Genomic DNA, 23,708 nt, shown 5'->3' on the forward strand with positions numbered 1-23,708 from the left:
CTCAGGAAGGCAGTGCCCATCTTTAAAACCCCCACCATCCCAGGCCTCTTCTCATTGTTATCATCAGAAAGGAGGTACAGAAGCCCGAAGGCAATTAATGAAGCCGAATTCAGCAATTCAAGAACAGCTTTTCCCCCTCTGACACCCGATTTCTAAATGGACATTGAACCAGTGAACACTACCTCACTCTTTATATAATTACTGTAATTCTGTTTTTATTTCTTTATTTATCAAGCATTGCACTGCTGTCACTAAGTTAACAAACTTCACAACTTATAGCAGTGACATTAAAACCTGATTCTGATTCAGGGGCATTTTACATTTACCTTTGACCACAGGTCCATCAGGCAGTGTTCAGCACGGAATGTCCTGAAGACACTGAAGTAGAAGGACTCAATGAACACCACGGGGTTGTTCCTAAGCAGACTGCCCAGACCATCTGGCAGACCTCACCAACATGCACCAGATGCTGCCCGGCTGGCAGTGAGAGGGTCCCTCCTAGAGCGATCCTTCCTGTACGCCAGGACACCACTCCCACTGTGCACTGCTTGTAGTGGGGAGGAGATGGTAGCTCACCTCTTTGCAGACTGTGGGAATGCAGAGAAAGATGCAAAGGCCCGTGTTGTGCTTAATCCCAACCAGCTGAATGACAGAGGGCTCTCTTGTCTACGGGTTGTTTGCAGGTTCACACACACAGATAACCATCAAATACTGCCGGCACATCACCAACTTGGAAAAAGACGCCCTTTGGCCGACCCAAAAGTTGATGGGTCTGCTAGCACATTGAGATGTCCACAGAGGAATGCTGCCGACTGCCACATGCCAGGCTGGAGTATGTGCTGAGGGACGTACTGAAGCTTAGTGCAGTCACCTACAAGGGCTCGGTGGGGAAGGACCACAGTGTAGGGTTCCTTTCCTACTGGAGAAGGAGGGGTGGGTTGGGTGAGGAAGCCCCTCAATTATTGTAGCAGTTGTATACCACTACACAGGGCCAAGATATTGATGTGCAGGAATAAAACAGAACAGCACTCAAACCATTGATATGAATGTAAAGATTGAAAATGCATTGCATGGTTTACGCTTGTATGTTTTTTTTATTATGAATAAAGTTTCTCTTGTTTAAAAAATAAATTAATACAAAAAAAACACTATGTCCTGGGCCCAGCATATAGATGCAATCACAAGGAGAGCACACCAGCTTTTACTTTCTTAGGTTAAGGAGGTTTGGCTTATCATCAAACAATCTTAACAAACTTCTGCAGGATTTTATTTGCATTTAAGAGACTCTTAGACAGGCACATGGATGTGAGAAAAATGGAGGCTTATGGTTGCATCATGGTCTGCGATGGCAAATCAAATGAGGAGACACTTATGTAGCTGCAGAGAGGAGTGGTAAAAGTGGTTAACTTGGTGAAGTGCCCAACACACCACAGACACGTCCATCCCCATGATCGGCAGTACCTGCAGGAAACGCTGCCCCAAGAAGGCAATAACCATCATCAAAGATCCCTTCATTCGAGTCAGGCCATCATCTTGTAGCTACCACTGGACAGGTGGTACAGAAGCCTGAAGTCCCACACTGACAAGTTCAACAACAGTCACTTCCCTTCAATTCTTGAAACAACTGACACAACCCTAATCAGTTCAGCAACACTATGGCCAGTCCGATCACTTTGCACTTTCTTTGTTCTGACTGTGTCCTTTCTTGTAAAGCTTGTTTTACATCTAGTTTATGGCTTTATTGTGAATGTTGTTTATGCAATGTTGTGTGCCTGTGAAGCTGCTGCAATTAAGCTTTTCCATTGCAGCTGAGCACACCTGCAGTGTGCATATGACAATAGACTAGGCTTTGACTTTGTAAAACACTTGTTTAAGTGGCCTTTCGCCTAAAGCAAACAACTTACAATTTTTGGGATTTCCAGGGACCTGCAATTTGTGCATATTCTCAACAGTTTATAACTCTCTGGGAAGAAGGTGAATAAAGAAAAATGACTCAGAATGAGAGAATCCGTGACTGGGACTTTCAATTAAAACCTACCCAAGATGTTGTATAAGCAGTAGTTAAGTTGACAACTGAGTCATGTGAAGGCAGTGTGTGCCACTGTCATCTACAGCAAAAGCATGTCACACTAGCTGATTCAGTGCTGATTCATCTGAGCAGTCGGAGGAAATATGAATGCAATTGAAAAATCAATTATTTTCCAATGAGCACTTCATTCAAAGCCCTCACTATGCCTTCTCCGAGTATCAATCACAGACACTCAACTCGCAGACATCCCTGCCTTCTACACATCATGCTCCTCCGTCAAATGGTACGCTTCACCCAGCCATAGCACTCTCAACAGTCACTCATGTTGACTCGATGTTAATGATGAGCAAAGTAAAACCACATGCATAATGATTTAAACATTTCTTACCCAGACAGTTCTATCTCATGCTTTTGGTCTCTATCCATTCACTCAAAATACACCCTTAATCTCACTCACATGGCTTTTGTGAATACAAAAGCTCCAGGTTGAGGCAGAGAATGGGACACGGCCCACAATCTGGCTTGAGGGAAGAGGCAAAGGCGCTGAAGGTCAGAGTTCCTTTTATCTTATCTTCAACTTGATTTAATGATTGTAATGATTTAAGTTTGTTAATTATATATCAACTGCAGATATTAATTTGTTAACCTCAAAGTGTGCCTGGCCATCAGAGATACACACTGGACAGTTACTTTGTAAGAAAAGTACATCCTCTTCAATCCATATGACACTTAACCCTCACTCATGTTGGCTTCATGTTAATGGTGAGGAAAATCGCATGCATAAGAATCGAAACATTTTCACCAGGCCCGTAAGCATTCTGTAGAACATCGCTTGGGAGCACGATGATGACTCCCTTCAAGGGTGCATTGCCATGGCAATCATGCGGGTCATGCGCGAAATGAAATACTCAAGCAGTGGAAGCCATCAGAATACATTTTGCCGATGTTCACTCTACTCACCATAATGGGCAGAAACGGTGCTTGGAGGGAGTATTACAATCCAAGCGTTCATCTGCCAGTGCACAAATTGCAGGATCACTGGCAAAGGCATTTAAAACTCCCTTAATCATGGGTGAGGTGCCGGAGGATGTAAGTTAATAAATATTCCTCCACTGTTCAAGACAGGAACAACGGGCACTAGGTAGGAGATGCAGAGAACGAGTTACACCCAAGATGCAGGACAGAGAAAACTGGGTCACTGCCAGGAAGGGGAAAGGGGTGAAACAGCCCTGTGGCCTTCCCCCTCAACAACACGGATACCACTTTGGATACCTTTGGGGGGGTGGGGGAGAATGAGGTAGCAGAGGAAGGTCACAGCGGTCAGGACTCTGGCACCGAGTCTGGCTCTGTAACTCAGAAGGGAAGTGAGGGTGGGGGTGGAAAGAGGAGGCGAGCTGTGTTGATAGGGGATTCATTAGTTAGGGGAACAGAACGATGGCCCTGTGGATGGAAATGAGATTCCCGGATGGCACGATGCCTCCCAGGTGCCAGTGTTCAGGAAATCTCAGATCGAGTCTTCACCATTCTTAAGTTGGAGGGTAAGCAACCAGTCAATGTGGTCCACGTAGGTACCAATGTCATAGGTAGGAAGGGTGACGAGTTTCTGCAAAGTGAGTTCAGGGAGTTAGGTGCTAAGTTAAAGGACAGGGGTTCCAGGATTGTGATTTCAGGTTTGCTATCCGTGCCATGAGCTAGTGAGGCCAGAAGTAGGAAGATGAAATCCCTAACTGTCATTGAACAAATGGTCGTGAGCCACTTCTTGGACTACTGGACTCCTTCTGGTGAAGGTACAATTGCATAAATATGAGTTCCAAGATGTAGACCCAGCCAAGATGAAGGAAAAGTGAATTTTCTTCCAAGTCAGGATGTGTGTTACCTGGAGAGAGTGGCAATTTTGATCATAATGTAGATGTTGTGAGTTTGGGAGGTGCAGTCAGAAAAGCCTAGGTTCGTGATGGTAATGCATTTGTAGGTGGTGCTAACTGTGCACTGGTGGAGGAAAAGAATGTGTACGGTCATGATGGTGTTTCAATTAATGAAATGAGATGTTTTTATCATGAACGACATCAAGTTTCTTAAGAGTTTGTTGGGATCTGTACTCATCTATGCAAGCAGATAAATGGGATTAGCGTAGATGGGCATCATGCTTGGAATGGATAGGTGAGCCAAAGGTGCTTCTTTCTGTGCTGTACAATTCTGATTCGGAGGATTGTAGTAGTGAATTCCGAAGGATATCTATTCAAATAATTGGTAGCAGCTGAAATAAAACACTTCACAGATATGATATAAACGTTTTAAAGACAATGAAAGATATCAGTGTGATTTAAACTCTTTTCGTAACAAGTCTGCCTATTTAAACTGTTCAAGGCAGAGGTGCAAACAACACCCCTAATTTCACAGTCACAATTTGTGGCTTTTGTGGCCAAATCCATCAACTTTCACACTTATTATTAAAGACCAAAGATCGCGGATTTGGTAGGTTAATACACACTTGAAAATGGTTCCAAAAAGTTAATATACAACCATTAGGGCTGGATACATGGTGACGTGATGTTTCTGTTCAGAACAATGACTTTCAGGTGGCCTGCCAATGATACTCAACAAAACTTAATTTGCACTTTGCTGACACACTTGACCCATAACTATATTATTACTTCTGTCTTTGCATAAACAGACAGTAAGGACTGTTTAATAATACTGAACCTTCAAAAGGACACCCAGAATAACAGCACATAACTCACTGATCCAGATACATTGATAAAGATGTCATGAATAGATCCATAATGCTATAAGCCAATGGCAATGAATCATTCTTATCAGATGATCCAAAAACTTCAGTCAATGAAGAGCTGCAAGTTGCAGTTACAGCGAATATTTAATCCTCTCTATAGATTAGTTCCCTTTAACAAAGGACTCCTTTAATATAAATGAAGTTGATACTTTGATTTCTGCCCTATCATCCATCAATAGGTGGAACATGAATAAAATCTTAGATTCTTCAGATCTTTGGACATGCGCAGCACCTGTTTACTTAGCCTGAAATAGTTTAAAATAATGCATTGATAATTCCCACCCCTTTCCACCCCCATTCATGCTGTTCAACCTGCTATTCCTCCAGCAGATTGATCGACTGACACTGCAGACTCTAGCATTTGTAGCCGTTTTGTGTCCAGTTTTAAATAAACCAGCTGAAGGGAAGTATCAGAGATGTTGGTGCTAATCTCTACCAGGATGCCAACAGGTTCCCACCCCTGGCTGTGAACCCAAGAAACAGATACCTTGGCATATAATGGTGCCAAGTGAACTCATCCCCCGATTCATCCTCTGCGTCTGAAGGGGAAATGATTTTGTCGAGCAAAGAATGCAGTAGTGGAAAGCAAAACGACTGATGGCAAGAAATGGAGACTGATCTTCTCCTTTGATCACCTAGGGTTTACTAAACTACCAGGTGAGCAGGCAAACAGGGATATGGGCTTAGTAAACACAAGCGATTCTGAGATGCTGGAAATCCAGAGGAACACACACAAAATGCTGGAGGAACTCAACAGGTCAGACAAAATACAAAACAGCATTTTGTGGGTTTAGAATCCAGTTGGCCAAGATGCTCTGAAGGGAAGAGGCGATGAGGGTGCATATCTCTCAGTGGGGTTTGGCAACCCATAGCAGGAAAATCTGCTCATTTGGCTGTGGAATCAGGACAATGTCAGAAACAAGAAGAAAAGATAATTGATTCCAGGATTAACCAAAATATATCCAAGATATTCTTGAAATTGTAATAGATATTCCAAAGACCAAACACTGGCCTGCCACCTTGCTCTCCTGTTGTGGACAGAACTGGGGCTGGCAGAGAACAGGAGTACTTAGGCAAAACATTTGTACTGTCACATTTCAGTGGCACAGTGCACAGAGTTTGTCAATGACATCAATTGAAAGGGAAACTAAAGTATATGTTGTTGAAAACTTTGTAAATGCTTGCAATCACAATTGTAACCACGCTTTAGGCTTTGGTAGGTCACACTCAATGTTTTATTAAATAAAGTTAGAAAGCTGATGGAAAACATATCCAACTGTTTGTCTAACTGGAGAAGATTTTTTAATAGCGTCATTATACCACTGCTGTAATCCCTGTCTCTTTTCTACAGTTTCATCTCACCTGTTAAATGATTTTCAAGGGTTATTTGGTTTTTGCAAAAAAAAACAAGGAAATCTGGGAAGCTCTGAAACAACATTTGGTGCCATCAGTTCCATGCTGATTTCTGGAACAAGTACTTTTTGCTATTTCCAACTATTTAATATATTTTTGCATGGGTTGCATTACAGCTGCAACACGCTCCTTCCCTGCTGACTTTATGCTTGGTTTTCCCTTTGGGAATTTTCCAAAAGTTTTTAATTCCAAAAGAAAACTACAGTCTGCTAGGTCATGCAGAACCTGAGGCAAATGACATCTGCCTGCCAGGTCCCATATGGCAATGTATGGATTAAGATTCATATTCTATCACGTCTAAAAATTGGAGCCCATGGAAACTTCACATTACAAAGAAAAACGTCTCTGAGTACTGCAAATTAATCATAGAATTATAGTATTTTTATAGCTCAGCAGGAGGCCATTTACTGCATTGAATTCATGTTGGCTCTGTGTTAACAATGGTCCAGTCAGCTCAGGTCTACAATCCCCAAACAGTCCACTTCATCACTGACAAAGGCTGTTAAGGTCATGCAAAGCATTAAATGCCATGGATTTATTATAGACTGCCATTGGCATATTTACTGACATTACTAGTACAGTTCTGTACCAATTCATTGATTTATTCTGGAACAAATCTTCGATTTGCCTTCTTTTGTATAACTGATACCACTACCAGGACATGTTCTCTTCTCGTTTCTATTAATAGGGAGGTGGTACAGGAGCTCAAAGGCACATGCTCAACATTCCAGGAACAACATCTCTCCCACCTTCACCATCAGACTGCAAAGTAGTTCATGACTTCAAAATAAGTCACTATTTTACTCTCTTCTGGCATTATTTATTTTTTATACTTCTAATGTAACAGTTATTTATTATCCACTGTACTGGACTGTTCCGCTACCGCAAAACAACCAATTTCATGACATATGTCAGTGATAAAATCCCGACTCTGATTCATAATGGTAATAAAGGAGGCAGTGCTTCTGAAAATGTGCAAATCACTCAGTCCCTTAACCTATGTCAACAGGAAAGCTTTCTTTCTAACTCGGTATACAGGTTACTGGCATCCAGCACCTCAAGGTCAGAGCCACTTGTGTCTGAGTTATCACAAGGTAACTTTATGACAGTGCACTTTACCACCACAGTCGTCTCTGACCCCAAAAGAGCGGTCTCCGACTTGTTTCTATGGAAACAAATCGATTGTTTGAAGAAATAGCACTCTGCAGTTAACTTGGATATGAATGGAGCATCTATTTCATTGGTCCATTTGGATTCCAAACACTGTAGTAAATGAGTGTATACTGAGCCACTGTCAAGTTGTACACACATCACAGCTCCCTGCATTAAGACCATAAGACAGAGGAGCAGAATTAGGCCATTCGGCCCATTGAATCTGCTCCACCATTCAGTCACAGCTGAACTTTTTTTCCTCTCCTCAGTCCCACTCCCCGTAACCTTTGATGCTGTGTCCAATCAAGAACCCATTGACTTCCATCTTAAATGTATCCAACGATCTGGCCTGTGCTAACAAACTCCTCAAATTCACCACCCTCTGGCTAAAGCCATTTCTCTTCATCTGTTTTAAATGGACACCCCTCTCTCCTGAGGCTGTGCTCCCTTGTCCTAGACTCCCCCACCATGGGAAACATACTTTCCATATCAACTCTGTCTAGGCCTTACAACATTCAAAAGATTTCAATGAGATCACCTCCCCCCATCCTTCTAAATTCCAGCGAGTACAGACCCAGAGCCATCAAACATTCCTAATATGATAACCCTTTCATTCCCGGAATCATCCTTGTGAACCTCCTCTGGACCCTCTCCAGTGTCAGCACATCTTTTCTAAGATGAGGGGCCCAAAACTGTTCGCAATACTCAACGTGAGGCTTCACCAGTGCCTTATAAATTCTCAGCATCACATCCCTGTTCTTGTATTCTGGACCACTTGAAATGAATGCTAACATTGCATTTCCCTTCTTCACAACCTACCACAACTTAAGTTCCTCACAACTTAACCTACAAATTAACCTGTAGGACTCCCTAGTCTCTTTGCATTTCAGATTTTTGAATTTTCTCCCCGTATAGAGAATAGTCTGCACATGTATTCTTCTACCAAAGTGCATGACCATGCATTTTTCAACATTGTATTTCATTTGCTACTTTCTTGCCCATTCTCCTAATTTCTCTGAACACTCTTGCAGCCTACTTGTTTCTTCAACACTACCTTCCCCTCCACCAATCTTCACATCATTTGAAAACTTGGCAAAAAAAAGCCACCTATTCCATCATCTAAATCATTGATGTACAGCATAGAAATAAGTGATCCCAACTCAACTCCTGCGGAACACTGCTAGTCACTGGCAACCAACCTGAAAAGGATCCTTTTATTCCTACTTGCTGCCTCCTACCAATCAACCAATGCTCTGACAACGCTAGAAACTTTTCCTGTAATTCCATAGGCACTTAACTTGGTGTGCAGCCTCATGTGGGGTACCTTGTCAAAGGCCTTCTGAAAGCCCAAATATACAACACCCACTGCATCCCCTTTATCTATCCTACTTGTAATCTCCTCAAAGAATTCAAACAGGTTCGTCAGGCAAGATTTTCCCTTAAAGAAACTATGCTGACTTTGTCCTGTGTCGTTAAGTTCTACATAACCTCATCCTTAACAATTAACTTCAACATCTTTCCAACCACTAAGGTCAGGCTAACTGGTTTATAACTTCCTTTCTGCTGCCTTCCTCCTATCTTAAAGAGTGGAGTGACATATGCAATTTTCCAGTCCTCTGGAACCATGCCAGAGTCCAATGATACTTGAATGATCATTACTATTGCCTCCACAATCTCTACTGCTAACTCTTTCAGAACTCTAGGGTGCAGTTCATCTAGTTCAGGTGACTTATGCACATTTACGTCTTTCAGCTTCTCCCTTGTAATAGTAACTGCACTCACTTTTCTTCCTTCACACCCTTCAACATCTGACAAACTACTAGTGTCTTCCACAGTGAAGACTGATGCAAAATACTCATTTAGTTCATCTGCTATCTCATTGTCTCCCATTATTATTTCTCCAGCCTCATTTTCTAGAGGTCCTATATCCACTCTCATCTCTCTTTGATTTTTTATATACTGTACTTGAAAAAGCTTTTACTATGCACTTTGATATTGTTTGCTAGCTTGCTTTCATATTTCATCTTTTCCATCATAATTATTTTTTTAGTCTCTCTGTTTTTAAAAGCTTCCCAATCCCAAATCTTTTTGCTAATTTTTATTTTGTTGTATGCCCTCCCTTTTGCTTGTGCATTAACTTGACTTTCCTTGTCAGGCATGATTGTACTACATTGCCATTTGAATATTTCCTTGTTTTTGGAATACGTCTATCCTCAACCTTTCTCCTTTTCCCCAGAAACTCAAGCCATTGCTGTTTTGCTGTCATCTCTGCCAGCATTTCCTTCCAATTTACTTTAGCCAACTCCTCTCTCATACCACTGTAATTTCCTTTACTCCACTGGAAGTACTGCTACATCAGACTTTACTTTCTCCCTATCAAACTTCAAACTGAACTCAACCATATTGTGATCACTATCTCCTAGGGGTTCCTTTACCTTAATCTCCCTAATCGCTTCTGGTTCATTACATAACACATGCCACTGAAATGTGCCAGTGCAATTGTTTTGCCTAAGTACTCTTCTTGTTCTCTGCCAGCACACATTCTGTCAGCACAACAGGAGAGCAAAGTGGCAGGTCAATATTTGTATTTGGTCCTTGCAGTATATATTAGATTTTCAAGAATAATTTGGCTGTAGGGCTGATCCTGAAACCAATCATCTTTTCTTCTTGTTTTTGACATTGTCCCGATCCCACATCCAGATAATTTGCTTTTTTTACCATCCCATCCTATCTTGAGTCCCTTCACTCCAGTTACCATCGCCATGCCAAATTAGTTTAAACCCTTCCCAATAGCTCTAACAAACCTGCCCAGAAGTTTACTGCCCTCTGCTTCAGGTGCAACCCATCCATTTTGTACAGGTCATACACCCCCCAGAAGAGAGCGATGATGTGATATAACCATGATACTTTATCTTACCAGGGTCATGGATGTGGGTGGAACCTCTGGATGCCACAAGATGACAGAGTGAAACCGCAGGACCTTCTCTGCCATTCCATGCCGTTCCTCATTCTGCAGGACTTCTCTTGCTTATCACATCTTAACTTTGTGTACACCTTGTCTCATCCTCTACAAATGTAACACCTTTCACTGGCAGTTCTCCTGCGCCAGTAAAGCACCTTGGATGCCTTTGATAGAAGTTGGACACCTTCCCTAAACAACATGTTCACCAAACTACTTCACAGCAAACATTTGTGTGCACATGTGTACTCCTGTCTGACCAAAATGCCTTCATCTGACATCTTAAACTAAACTTTGAGTTTCTCCATTTGGAAAATTTGCATTTTTGCTTTCACATTTCTCCATAGCCATTCCTCCCACTTGCTCTGTACCTTTTACTGGCCTCTTAAGTCCCCTGGGTCACACAGTCCTCCTCTAATTCTGATCTTACCTGCATTTGTGCTTCTAATTGCTGGGGACTGTGTCTTCAACTGTGCAGGAGCTAAATTCTGTAAATATCTCCCTTCATCTCTGCAATTCTCTCCCCATTTTGTTTTAAATCCTCTCCATGAACTCTCCCCTTTTCACCAAACATTCCTAAATAGAGGTAACTGGAGGTGGCCAGGATCAATTATGCATCAGGTGTTCCTTACTAAGGAGCCCCATCACCTAGGACATGCCCTCTTCTCATTGTTACCATCAGGAAGGAGGTACAGATACCTGAGGGCACACATTCAGTGATTCAGGAACACCTTCCCCTCTGTCATCCAATTCCTAAATGGACATTAACCCATGGACACTACTCACTTTTTAAAATATTATTTCAGTTTTTGCACTTTTTAAATTTAACTAATATACATGTATGTACTTACTGTAATTGATTTACTTATTTTGTTTTCTATATTATCATGTTTTGCATTGTACTGCTGCTGCTAAGTTAACAAACTTCACAATATATGCCTGTGATATTAAACCTGATTCTGATATAATCCTGACCCCCTAACCCTTTTCACCACCTAGAAGTCAGACTTCTTGTCTGCAGGAGTGCAGTTCTAATTCATGTGCCAAAAGTGGCGCATTGGATTATTAGAAGTGGTGCATTGCACCCCAGTGATAATAATAAAAAGTACACCTACTCATGCAAAAAGTACGTATTAACCAAAAACCGATTTGTAGAAAAAAAATCTGTAACAGGAATTCAAGTAGCTTAGAGCTAGAAATGGGTTTTACTGAGAATATATCTAAAACTTCGCAATTAATTTCAGCGATTTTATTATTTCGTGCACATCTTTTGGCAAATGTTATCTTCTTTCACATTAATCTGTTTTCAATTTTAAAAAATGTTCAATGAGTCAGACTAGGAAAGAAGGACTTTTGTTCTGTAGTCGTTCCATAACTGTTCCATACACGTTTGATACTTGTTAGATCTTGAGGCGCCAGGCGTCTGCACCAGCGGTGCGTCACGGGTTTTTGCCAGTCAGTTTACAATTGACACTCGTGCGCTACGGAGCTGTGCTTTGTTTGTCCTTTGTGAACATTTGCAGTTTTGTACTTTTTCCAAAATTAAGCCTTGTTTTTACATTCAGTTACCCATCACAGTGCTAAGGAAAAGCAGAAAGTGATGGTAAGCGTGAATTCAATGAACAGTGGGAAAATTAGTTCTTACTTACAGTGGGTCCATCAGGAAAACCGTTGTGCATTGTTCGTGAAAACACTTGCTCACATAATAGAAGACATGATCTTAATAGACACTATAAAATGCAACATCAGACTGAAATAGAAGGAAAATTGAAGCTTGTGCTCGGGTCTGAGTTACAGAAAGAATATGTGATTAAGAAAAAGGAAGAAATCAAAAGAAAACAAAATATATTTGTTAGAAGTCTCATTAAGGTAAGAAATGTTTATCTTGTTTTTATATTAAATCAATATATCATGTAAAATGCTAAATATGTCTATATTAACATATTTTTATGAGAATTGAATGGGGGTACAAGAGTTGTATGGTGCATCTGAACTCGTGCGTGAAAAAATTGACGCATGGAATGTAAAAAGTTGGCCACTCCTGGCATATGGGCTAGTATTTTTAATTTGATAGGGCACTTAAAAAGCAGTGAGGTGAGGTTATTGGACATAGTTCTGCTGCACTAAAACTGGATGTAGGGCAAAGAATAAATGATAAAATGTGCTGTGCAGTGTTGCTGCCATCTTTACAGCTAGTGACCATTGTTCCTCAGCGACACTTTAGGAAGGGTAGAGGTTGGACCATCATTGAAGACAAAGTAGGAACAAAATGAGGGGGGAAGAATGAAGCACATAATCCTAAGATCTGGCACTGAAAGTGCAGGTATCTACTCCTATTGGACTTCTGCATATCGCTACAGTGGGCTTCTTTATCTTGGAGGAGGGAAATAAACATGTTTGTAGCGCACAGATATACCATCTGCAAAACATGATCTGAGTAATTTTATTGGCAATTGTGCATCAGGCATTGTAAAGTCATTGTTCTCTCTTTGAGCCAGAAACTGAAATGATATGCCTTTAATATACTTCACAGAATGTAAAAGAGAGTCTATTGTAAGTGAACACAGTGCATTATTGAGAGGTACAGGTGCTTCTTTTTATTTTGCTTCACCTGGTAACATGATCAGCTATTTCCAGCAGTGAATGCAGATGATGGGGTATCTGATTACAACTGATCACGTGCAGTGGCTGGAGAACAAAACTGAGGACTCGAGGGTAAGATTGCTGTATTGAAGGGAAATGAAAGATTGTTGTGTTCTATGTTTAACTGAGACTTGGCTCACTCCCAGCATGCCAGACAGACAATCAGACCTGAAGGCTTCACAGTTCACAGGATGAACCAAACTGCTGATTCAGAAAAGGCAAAAGATGGAGGTGTGTGTTTCATGGTGAACTCTCAGCTAGTGTTCTGATGTGGCAGTTAAATCAAACTCATGTTTACCCGACCTTGTACACCTAACAGTTAAGTGTCCTTCATTCTATTTTTCCAAGAGATGATGCCATAACCAAACAAGAAACAATCCACCCCAACTTATTTCAAATCATAGTTGGGGTCTTCAATAAGGCTTGTTTGAAGAAATCCTTGTCCAATTACCATCAGCATATAACCTGTAGCACCAGAGGTCCCAAGACACTAGATCATAGCTAGTGTGATCTATGGTAGGATGCCTACCATTCCATGCCCAGATTGTACTTTGGGAAATCTGATCTCTTGGCTGTCTTTCTCTTATCTGCATACAGGCAAAGACTAAAGGGCAAGGCTCCAGAGATTAGGACAACAGGGGAAGGCAGAGTCGGGGGAGGCAGAGGAGTGGTTATGGAATTGTTTCCAGTTGGTGGACTGGGCCATGTTCAAGGAGTCATCTGTGGGTCTGAAAGAACAAACACACTATGGTTGTCATGAACTTTATAAAGTTGTATTCGAGCGTGTCCCTACAAAATCCTCCACAACCAGAAGACAGAGGTGACCCATGAGATCCACAATCTGCTGCAGGACAAATTAGAGGCATCCAAGCCTGGAGACCAAGAAGGTTACATGAGATCCAGATACAATCTCCGAAAAGCCATCTCATGGGCAAAGTGGCAAATCCAGACTAAACTTGAATCAATGAAGGATGCTTGACAGTTGTGGCAAGGCTAGAATGCTATTACCTCTTATAAAGAAAAATCAAATGACAAAGGTGACAACAGGGCTTCACTTTCAGATGTGCTTAGTATCTTCTATGCTCACTTTGACTATCAAAGCATGGCGGAACCACCATGAACTCCCTCAGCCCCTTGATGATTCTGTGATTTCAGTCAGTGAGGTCCATATGTAAGCATCCTTTAGGAGGGTGAAACCACGAAAAGGTCTGCCCCAGATGGAGTATCTAGCCAAGTACTAATGACCTGTGCTGCTCAACTGGCCAAAGTGTTAACTGATATTTTTAACCTCTCGCTTCGGTAGCCTGAGGAACTCATCTTCTTCAAGTAGGCTTCACCTATATTGGTGCCTAGGAAGACCATGGAAACTCGCCTCAATGACTATCATCCACATCCACAGTGATGAAGTGTTTTGAAAGGTTGGTGATGAAACATATCAACTCCTGCCTGAGAAGTGACTTGGATCAGCTCCAATTTACCCACTGCATAACAGGTCCACAGGAGATGCCATCTCATTGGCTCTTCACTCAACCCTGGAACAACTGGACAGCAAAGATGCCTACATCCGGATGCTCTTTATTGACTACAGCTTGGCATTCAATACTATCATCCCCTCAAAACTAACCAACAAGCTACACACACGAAATGCTGGAGGAACTCAGCAGGCCAGGGAGCATCTGTGGAAAAGCCTAAACAGTCAACGTTTTGGGCCGAGACACTTCATCGGGACCGGAAAGGAAGGGAAGAAGTCAGAAGAAGGTGGGTGGAGGAGAGGAAGAAGCACAATGTAGCAGGTGATTGGTGAAACCAAGAGAGGGGGAGGGGTGAAATAAACAGCAGGAAAGTTGATTAGTTGAAGAGATAAAGGGCTGGAGAAGGAGGAAATCTGATAGGAGAGGACAGAATACCATAAAAGAAAGAAAAGGGGAGAAGCACCAGAGGAAGGTGATGGGCTGGTAAGAAGAGAAGGTGAGAGGGGAAAACGGATATAGGGACTGGTGAAGGCAGGGTGGTGCAATTACCAAAGGTTAGAGAAATCGATGCACATGTAATCCGGGAAATTATAGGCCGGTAAGTTTGACGTCGGTAGTAGGTAAATTATTGGAAGGAGTACTAAGAGGTAGGATCTACAAGTACTTAGATAGACAGGGACTTATTAGGGAGAGTCAACACGGCTTTATGCGTGGTAGGTCACGTTTAACAAATCTGTTAGCGTTTTTCAAAGAGGTTACAAGGAAAGTGGATGAAGGGAAGGCAGTGGATGTTGTCTACATGGACTTCAGTAAGGCCTTTGACAAGGTCCCGCATGGGAGGTTAGTTAGGAAAATTCAGTTGCTAGGTATACATGGTGAGGTAGTAAATTGGATGAGACATTGGCTCAATGGGAGAAGCCAGAGAGTGGTAGTGGAGGATTGCTTCTCTGAGTGGAGGCCTGTGACAAGTCGTGTGCCACAGGGATCAGTGCTGGGTCCATTGTAATTTGTCATCTAGATCAATGATCTGAATGATAATGTGGTAAATTGGATCAGCAAATTTGCTGACAATACAAAGATTGGAGGTGTAGTGGGCAGTGAGGAAGGTTTTCAAAGCTTGCAGAGGGATTTGGACCAGATGGAAAAATGGGCTGAAAAATGGCAGATGGAGTTTAATACAGACAAGTGTGAGGTATTGCACTTTGGAAGGAAAAACCAAGGTGGAACATACAAGATAAATGGTAGGGCACTGAGGAGTGCAGCAGAACAGAGGGATCTAGGAAAACAGATACTAAGTTCCCTAAAAGTGGTATCACAGATAGATAGGGTAGTAATGAGAGCTTTTGGTACATCGGCCATTATAAATCAAAGTATTGAGTAAAAGAGTTGGAATGTTATGGTGAGGTTGTATAAGGCATTGGTAAGGCCGAATTTGGAGTATTGTGTGCAGTTTTGGTCACTGAATTACAGGAAGGATATTAATAAGGTTAAAAGAGTGCAGAGAAAGTTTACAAGGATGTTGCTGGGACTTGAGAAACTGAGTTACAGAGAAATGTTTAATAGGTTAGGACTTTATTCCCCGGAGCGTAGGAGAACGAGGGGAGATTTGATCGAGGTATATAAAATTATGATGGGTATAGATAGAGTGAATGCAAGCAGGCTTTTTCCACTGAGGCTAGTGGAGAAAAAAACCAGAGGACATGGGTTAAGGGTGAAGGGGGAAAAGTTTAAAGGGAACATTAAGGGGGGCTTCTTCACACAGAGAGTGGTGGGAGTGTGGAATGAGCTGCCAGATGAAGTGGTAAATGCGGGCTCACTGTTAACATTTAAGAGAAACTTGGACAGGTACATGGATGAGAGGTGTATGGAGGGATATGGTCCAGGTGCAGGTCAGTGGGACGAGGCAGAAAAATAGTTTGGCACAGCCAAGAAGGGCCAAAAGGCCTGTTTCTGTACTGTAATGTTTTATGGTTTATGCCATCAAGTTGGAGGTTACCCAGACAGAATATAAGGTGTTGCTCTTCCAAACTGAGTGTGACATCATCAAGGAAGCCTTGGACTGACATGTCCGAATTGGAACGGGAATTAGAATTGAAATAGGCGGCCACAGGGAAATCCTGCTTTTTGTGGTGGATGGAGTGAAGGTGCTCGATGAAGCGGTCTCCCAATCTACATCAGGTCTCACTGATACTCAGGAGGCCATATCAGGAGCAGCAGATACAGTAGGCGACCCCAACAGACTCACAGGTGAAGTGTTGCCTCATATGGAAGGACTGTTTGGGGCCCTGAATGGTAGTGAGGGGAGGAGGTGTAGAGGCAAGCGTGGCATTTGTTCTGCTTTCAAGGATAAGTACCAGGAGAGAGATCAGTGGGCAGGGATGAACGGACAAGTGAGTCGTGAAGGGAGCGATCCCTGCGGAAAATGAAAAGTGGAGGGGAGGGAAAAATGTGCTTGGTGGTGGGATCCCATTGGAGATGTTAGAAGTTATGTAGAACTATGTGCTGGATGTGGAGGCTTGTGGCATGGTTGGTGAGAACAAGAGGAACCCTATCCCTGGAGTGGTGGCGGGAAGATGGTATGAGGGCAGATGTGCACGAAATGTAAGAGATGCGAGTGAGGGCACTGTTGATGGTGGAGCTGCCCTCACCCACATCTCTTCCATTTTCAACTTACTTTCACGGACTCTTCATCTCACGTTCTCAATATGTATTGCTTATTTATTTAATATCACTATTTTTTATTTTTGTATTTGCACAGTTTTTTGTCTTTTACACACTAGCAGAACGCCCAGTTGGTGTGGCCTTTCATTGATTCTATCATGGTTATTGTTCTGATACGGATTTTATGAGTGTGCCCCCAGGGAAATGAATCTCAGGGTCGCATATGGTGACATATGTGCTTCCATAATTAATTTATCTTGAACTTTACCCCTCTTCTTCTGTTGCCCTGTGTGGGGTGCTCAAAGTCAAACAATGCTTTACTTCTCTGCATACCTTCCTCACGCAGCATTTGTCTTCACTGCATTGAAGGACACTGGGGCACTCTGTCCTCCCACAAAACCAGCAGTCATTTACTTCTGGGAATTTTTTTTTCTCTGTCCCAATAGCGGTGTCAGTAACGCTTTCCCCTCGCCTTCAAGTCTACTGCAATGCACTACTTTTCACCTTCCTCTCTCAAGGACAAATATCCACTTGGACGTACTTTTGCCAAGTTCACCTGAAACATCAAAATGAGTACTGACCCATGAAATTAAAGCAAGGTCAGTGCTCAATGCTATTTAGACATGATTCATGCTTCAAGTGTCTCTGCAGTAGCAGTGTTTGTCACTATGACTGAGAAAATCTGGACTGCTCCTCGGACCGTTGTTAAAACAAAAGCATAAACCTTTTTCTTTTGCCATCAAATCTAACTTCTACACTGTAATGTTAAGCATTTACAGTAATATTTTTAGCCTTCAAATCCATGTTAGTAATGTTCATAGTGAATAGCCCTGAAGGTCAGCACATTCATTCAGTGAATAATCTTGTTACAGAGAATAAGGAGGATCCCAGTTCAATCCACAATCTGTAACTTGATCTCAATTAATTCAGGTAAATGGATTAAGATACCAGAAAAACTCCTCTGTACATCTTTTCATAAAAATATAGAAGATCTGCATTACTGTGATAGAGCAAACAGAGCCTTGTTCAATGGACAGCCCAGAACACTGCAGCATTCCCTCAGCACTCCACCATGCATTCAACTCCCTCAACCGGCTTTGGAAAAGATTGGGAGGCAATTGAAGGCCAACTGATGTCAAAACCTTGAAGTACAGAACAGATGGGTAAAGTTGGAAAAATAAAATAAAAACACATTTGGTCTAATATTCCTTTAAAATCTTTTATCCTTTGTTCAAGTTATTGCTAGCCAGAATTAGGTACATGGCAGAAAAATGCAATGCCTTGAATAAATGCAATTGTGATCTACTACATTTGTCTGTGCTGCATGAAACATCTTTCATTAATGTTGAAAAGCTGATGAAAATGTTGATCTTATTAAACGGATTCCAAGTCTGATTTTTATTACTGGTTCACTGTGCATCTGCTCAGCAATAAATGAAAACACTCCAACATAGATAGTGACGTCTAGATATATTTCTCAGTGATGTACCAGTGTACCACACTGTTTGCTGTCTACACATGCATAGGTGGACTTTTATATACCCCCAAAAAAAAGGCGCAACAAATGGCAGCCAGCAATACCTACAAACCTTGTATGAGAAAGAAATACGAATGATGCACACATACCTTGGCATGCTTTTTCTTTAGGGCACTCAGCTCTTTTTGTTGTTTCTTCTGCAGTTTTAGATAGGCCTGCAATATCAAGCAATGAAACAATTTGTTTGCATTTGAAAAAGGAACATAATCACAATGGGAATCCTGGATTATGTCCTTTTTTGATTTAAAAAGATCATAATCCATTATTCTATTGCTTTGTTGTAACAGCAACCTAATTGTTTTTAGGCTTTCCTTTGCAAACTGGTCATTATTTTCATTTTATTCACTACACACAAAAATGACAAGATTATAAAAAAGGATATACAGATTTTTTTTTACCTTTAACAGTACTGACAGACTTAATGAGCTCTATGTTGTTCTAACCAACAGCCTGATGCATATTTTCTTCACATTGAGATACAAAACTAAATATTATTACTGTAAAGATGCTTAAAACTTATTGCATTTGCCCTAAACTACTAAAGCTTAACACGAGAATACAAATTTACATGTATAAACAAAATGCCTTCAGTAGGTCTTTTCCACTGGTTTCTTCCTTACCCTATTAATCAATATTTACCTACTCCAACCCAATTCCTCAATCTGCAAAAAAAAATTGTTTTACCTACATAACCCTATCATACATTTAAGTTTTACTGAATAAAATGAGCAACAAAACTCATGCTCTCAGCCTGCACTGGGACAAGCAAACTATTCAACTGAATTATGATTGACCATGTTTTGTCATGTAAGGCTGTGACATGCATCAGCCAGTAAAGTAACTGGGAGAGTGACCCATGTAATTGATGTTAACCAGGTGATTAAGGTTATATTTAACATAAGTAGTTAAATATATATATATAAACAAGACAGAACGGACTTGTGATTTATTCTGATAGATTCAGATGAGAAAGGATGGGCGCCAAAATGACCAGAACAGATTTGTTGTGTTGAAAGACCTGCTCTGGTGCTATTTATCCTAAGCGATTCCCTGGAAATAAAATCTCCCTCTATTTTTTTGTCAAGCCTACTAAAAGATGGTTTTCTAATTCAGAGAACAATTTTCTCTCAGATCTTCCCAACATCACTCTGAGGAAGGATTAAAGGGTAGAAATTTAGAATGAGGTAAGCATAAACCAAACACAGCACAGAATAAACGGCAGCTTGCCAACTGCGGAGAAAATTTACATGAAGGTTTGCAAAACAAAATACTAAATCACAGATCCTTTCTCTCTTGAATATACTGAACCTTCTGGCTAGAATCAGTCATGTGGGTTACTCTCTCAGACAATGTTCAATATAAATGAACACCTGGCATATTATTAAACATACCTCAATAGTAACTACACTTCAAGAGAACATGATTGGCCTTGATACTCTGGAACTATGAGAAGCACGAGGTCTTCTGGGAATCTCCCATGATCTTGAATACTGCAGCAGCATCAATAGTTTAAACTTCCCATATGGCAGATACCTGAATCTCTACAACAATTAATACTGAGATCATCAGCCCTGTGATCTCCAGCCAAAACTCTAAGTAACTTGTTTCCTATTTTGATGTTCACAAACCTAACTTGCCACTCCATTGGCTTCTTTAGGTTTTAAACCCTGACCAGCACGATATAAATCATTCCAAGAAATTATCACCTCAACTTTCATAGCCCAAAGACAACACATATTCTGGACAATAGCATTCAATTTTACTTTGTTTTTGTGCTTTAATGAAGACCCATTCTCTGACATGAAGGGTTTATGATACTGATTGAAGATGGAAAAAAAATTGCATGATTATCAAGAAAAAGAACCTTTTGATCATTTTTGTTCAGTTTATATGATCAACAGTTAAGCAACGCCCACTAGGAAGGCCACAAATTTCAGATTATTTACAACATTTGGCTCTCTGTATTTGATCTGTGGCCTGTGCTTTGTGCAGAAGCCACGTCAGGGATACGTTAGGCCTTGGTGCTTCCTTTTGAGATGTTCCACCTAATAAAATATGTATTGCTGTTTGGTAACATTCAAATATCACAGATCCAGCCTTTCTGTGATGCCACAGCTACGGTAAATGTAACACACTGTCTCATGACACATAGATCCTTGACTACTAACGGTTTGATAGAAGATGCTCCTGTCCATAGGACTGGTGCTCAGCGAAGCAAAAGGTATCATATGTCATATTAATATAACATCAAAATAACTGTAGTTTCTAAAATATTGCATCAAAATTACCTTCATTTGCTTTAAGTCCTCTATATTCACCTGAGGTACCAGTGTTATATCTGGGAGGAATGGGGTGGTGGGAGGGGGAAAAAAAAATCAAACACTCGTTATTAAGCACATCTAAAATACTTCCTCAATTATTTTTTAACAATCAGACTGCATTGCAAGGATATAAAAGACTTACTTGTGATGTTAAGATATTTCATGGCTAACAGTAAGTGCACTTAGGAAATTAAGGATGGAGATCGGCAACCTAGAGGACTGATGTTTACTCTTGTGGTGCCCACCTGGATTAGAGCTCAACCTTCCAACCTATGTGATAATATTAATAACTTTGTTGGACTTTTGCCACTTAAACTCAGGGAGTTGCTTCACGCTGCTTTACATTTAAAAATATTTACATACAGTTGCTTATCTTCCCGGGAGATTAAAACATTGCATGTTTTGTTTTCCAGATGAAATATTTTCATTTGCTTATTTCCCCCTATTTTATCTGGCGTAAAGAATTCAAAAGGTACGTGAAAATTATAAGCACCTGAAATTGTTAAGCATCCTGTAACATCTGCTAATATTTTCTAATAATTGTATAATAGGTTAAATACTAGCTGCACTCGCCATTTTGCTGATCAGAGGACTATGAATTCTGAAATTGAAAATGGCTGCACTGTAACTATGCAACCTTTCACAGATGTTCTGAACTGTGCTCTGTCACCACAGCTACAATGGTGGTGCCAAAGTCAGCTGTGGGCACTTTTATACTGGAGTGGCTGTAACAGTAATAGGCAAATCGCACAAGCATCTCATAAGCCAGTTAAAATTGCCACTGTGAGTAAATGAGCCAGAAAAAGATCCAGTTTTACAACATCTTTTCCACTGTCTTCTGGTCAAATAGTAACATCTAACTCATACTTAAAATTATTGTACTGGACTGTGGTTAATGCCGTGAAGGAAACCAATGCAGTCATCTGTTTGAGTCATGATTCAGTGTAGGCAAGTGTAGATATATATTTTAACATGATGGCAGATTCAAGGGAAAGCTCAATTCAACATTTTACTGCAACAGAACATTTGCTTTTGTAATAGCTTGGGTCTTGGCTTGCTGGAAAATCAGGGCACTTAGTCTGAAATTTTAATTGTCTTCGGAGTCTGGTGGTAGCTATATATAAACACTCTGCAGAAATGCAGAAAATTGAGTGAAAAGCACCTGGACAATGGACCATTTCCCAAATCTGAAGGTAAAAAGAATATTATTGCCGAGAAGTCCTGCTCAATATTCACAGTCATAATGGTGATATGTTTTAATCTAATAGTGTACAAAACAACTGATGATAAAGATATATTACTCTCTTGGTTATCACCTTTCTTAGCATCATTTCCAACTCCTTGGCCAGAAGTCGAGTTCTGCCTCAATTCTGAGCTGGTTTGTGGTGTTACACTTGCTTTGGCTGGATTAGTTTTCCCTTTTTTGTCATTTTTGGTGTTGTCATTTGGCACATCCGCTATATCACTCTAGAAATTTAATCAGACAACATACAATATGTGATAAAACGATAGACATATTTGACAAAGATATGTTTCCAAAATGTGCCTCCTCAGAAACTGAGGAATAATCTACACAGCTTATCACTTCACATGAAATCAAGGCCAATTAAACCAGTTGTTCTCTGTTCATTACAGTCGACAGGGAAAGCATTCAAAGCACATTAACCCATACAAGTACCCTCAGCAGGAAACCTGACTCAAGAAAACCTGCAGATGCTGGAAATCCAAATCCCCATCTTTTAATTCAGGCATCTCACACCTTCCCTCTCAGTCCTGAACAAGGGTCTCGACCTGAAACATCAACTGTTTACTCTTTTCCACAGATGCTGCCTGTCCTGCTGAGTTCCTCCAGCAGTTTGTTGGTGTTGCTTAGGAAATCTGACTGTTTCCTGTCCTGCTAGTTACCCAACAGAGTCAGAGAAACATAGGTTCTGTAAGGGCAAGAAAATGGTCAGGTGCCCCATCAATGTTGTTTAAATGGTTCAATGTACTTGAGCAGCAGATCTACTCTCTGTAACATATTGTCATAGTTCCAGCCCTGAATATTCAAAGCAGTCAATTAGGATATTACTCTTATCAAATTCAACTTTTTCCTGAAAAAGTAAACACTTTTGACCTAACCTTTGGTTCTACCTTGTTGCCTACTTTATAATTGCTCTGTATTATTGCCTTCCACTCGTATGTTCAACGCTTTCTGATTCATTCACCTAGCCCTAGTGACCTGGGCTCATTGACGGTGAAAAAGGGATTTTATCCACACTTACTTCTCTATAGTTTCCAATTCCAACTCCAGCTTCGGCCATTGCCCCTGTATGTCTATGCATGTCCTGCACTTGTTTAAAACCTTTTGTTCAAATACTATAATGTTATGACTCCTCAGAATTCATTCTTGGTACTTCCTTTCTCTTTTTTGACATCCATACCCTGACCTTTATTAACATTAGCAATGGACACAAATTGCTTATCTAACACAAGGCCATAAGATCTAGGAGTAGAATTAGGCAATTCAGTCTATCAAATCAGTTTTGCTGTTTCATCATGGCTAATTTATTTCCCTTTCAACCCCATTCTCTTTTAGCTCCCTCCCCTAACTTTTGACACCCTCATTAATTTAGAACCTATCAACCTTTGCTTTAAATGTATCCAATGACTTGACCTTTGCAGCTGTCTGCGGCAATGAATTCCACAGATTTATCACTCTCTGACCAAAGAAATTCCACCTTATCTCTG

At 40.9% G+C, this 23,708-nt stretch overlaps 1 protein-coding gene across 9 annotated transcripts in view; it reads right to left on the reverse strand.

The window, feature by feature from the left end:
* plcb4a (phospholipase C, beta 4a) overlaps positions 1-23,708 on the reverse strand; it is a 540,859-nt gene that overhangs the window by 84,977 nt on the left and 432,174 nt on the right. For all 9 annotated transcript variants that reach the window (XM_073051319.1, XM_073051318.1, XM_073051315.1 and 6 more), the window contains 3 exons: positions 22,295-22,445; positions 20,946-20,995; positions 18,747-18,812 (listed from right to left, as the gene is read on the reverse strand). In XM_073051319.1, the coding sequence (XP_072907420.1) occupies positions 18,747-18,812; positions 20,946-20,995; positions 22,295-22,445 (267 nt within the window). The remainder of the gene's footprint in view (positions 1-18,746; positions 18,813-20,945; positions 20,996-22,294; positions 22,446-23,708) is intronic.

Source organism: Hemitrygon akajei, chromosome 7 (genome assembly GCF_048418815.1).
Source record: "Hemitrygon akajei chromosome 7, sHemAka1.3, whole genome shotgun sequence".
Classification (NCBI taxonomy): Eukaryota; Metazoa; Chordata; class Chondrichthyes; order Myliobatiformes; family Dasyatidae; genus Hemitrygon; species Hemitrygon akajei.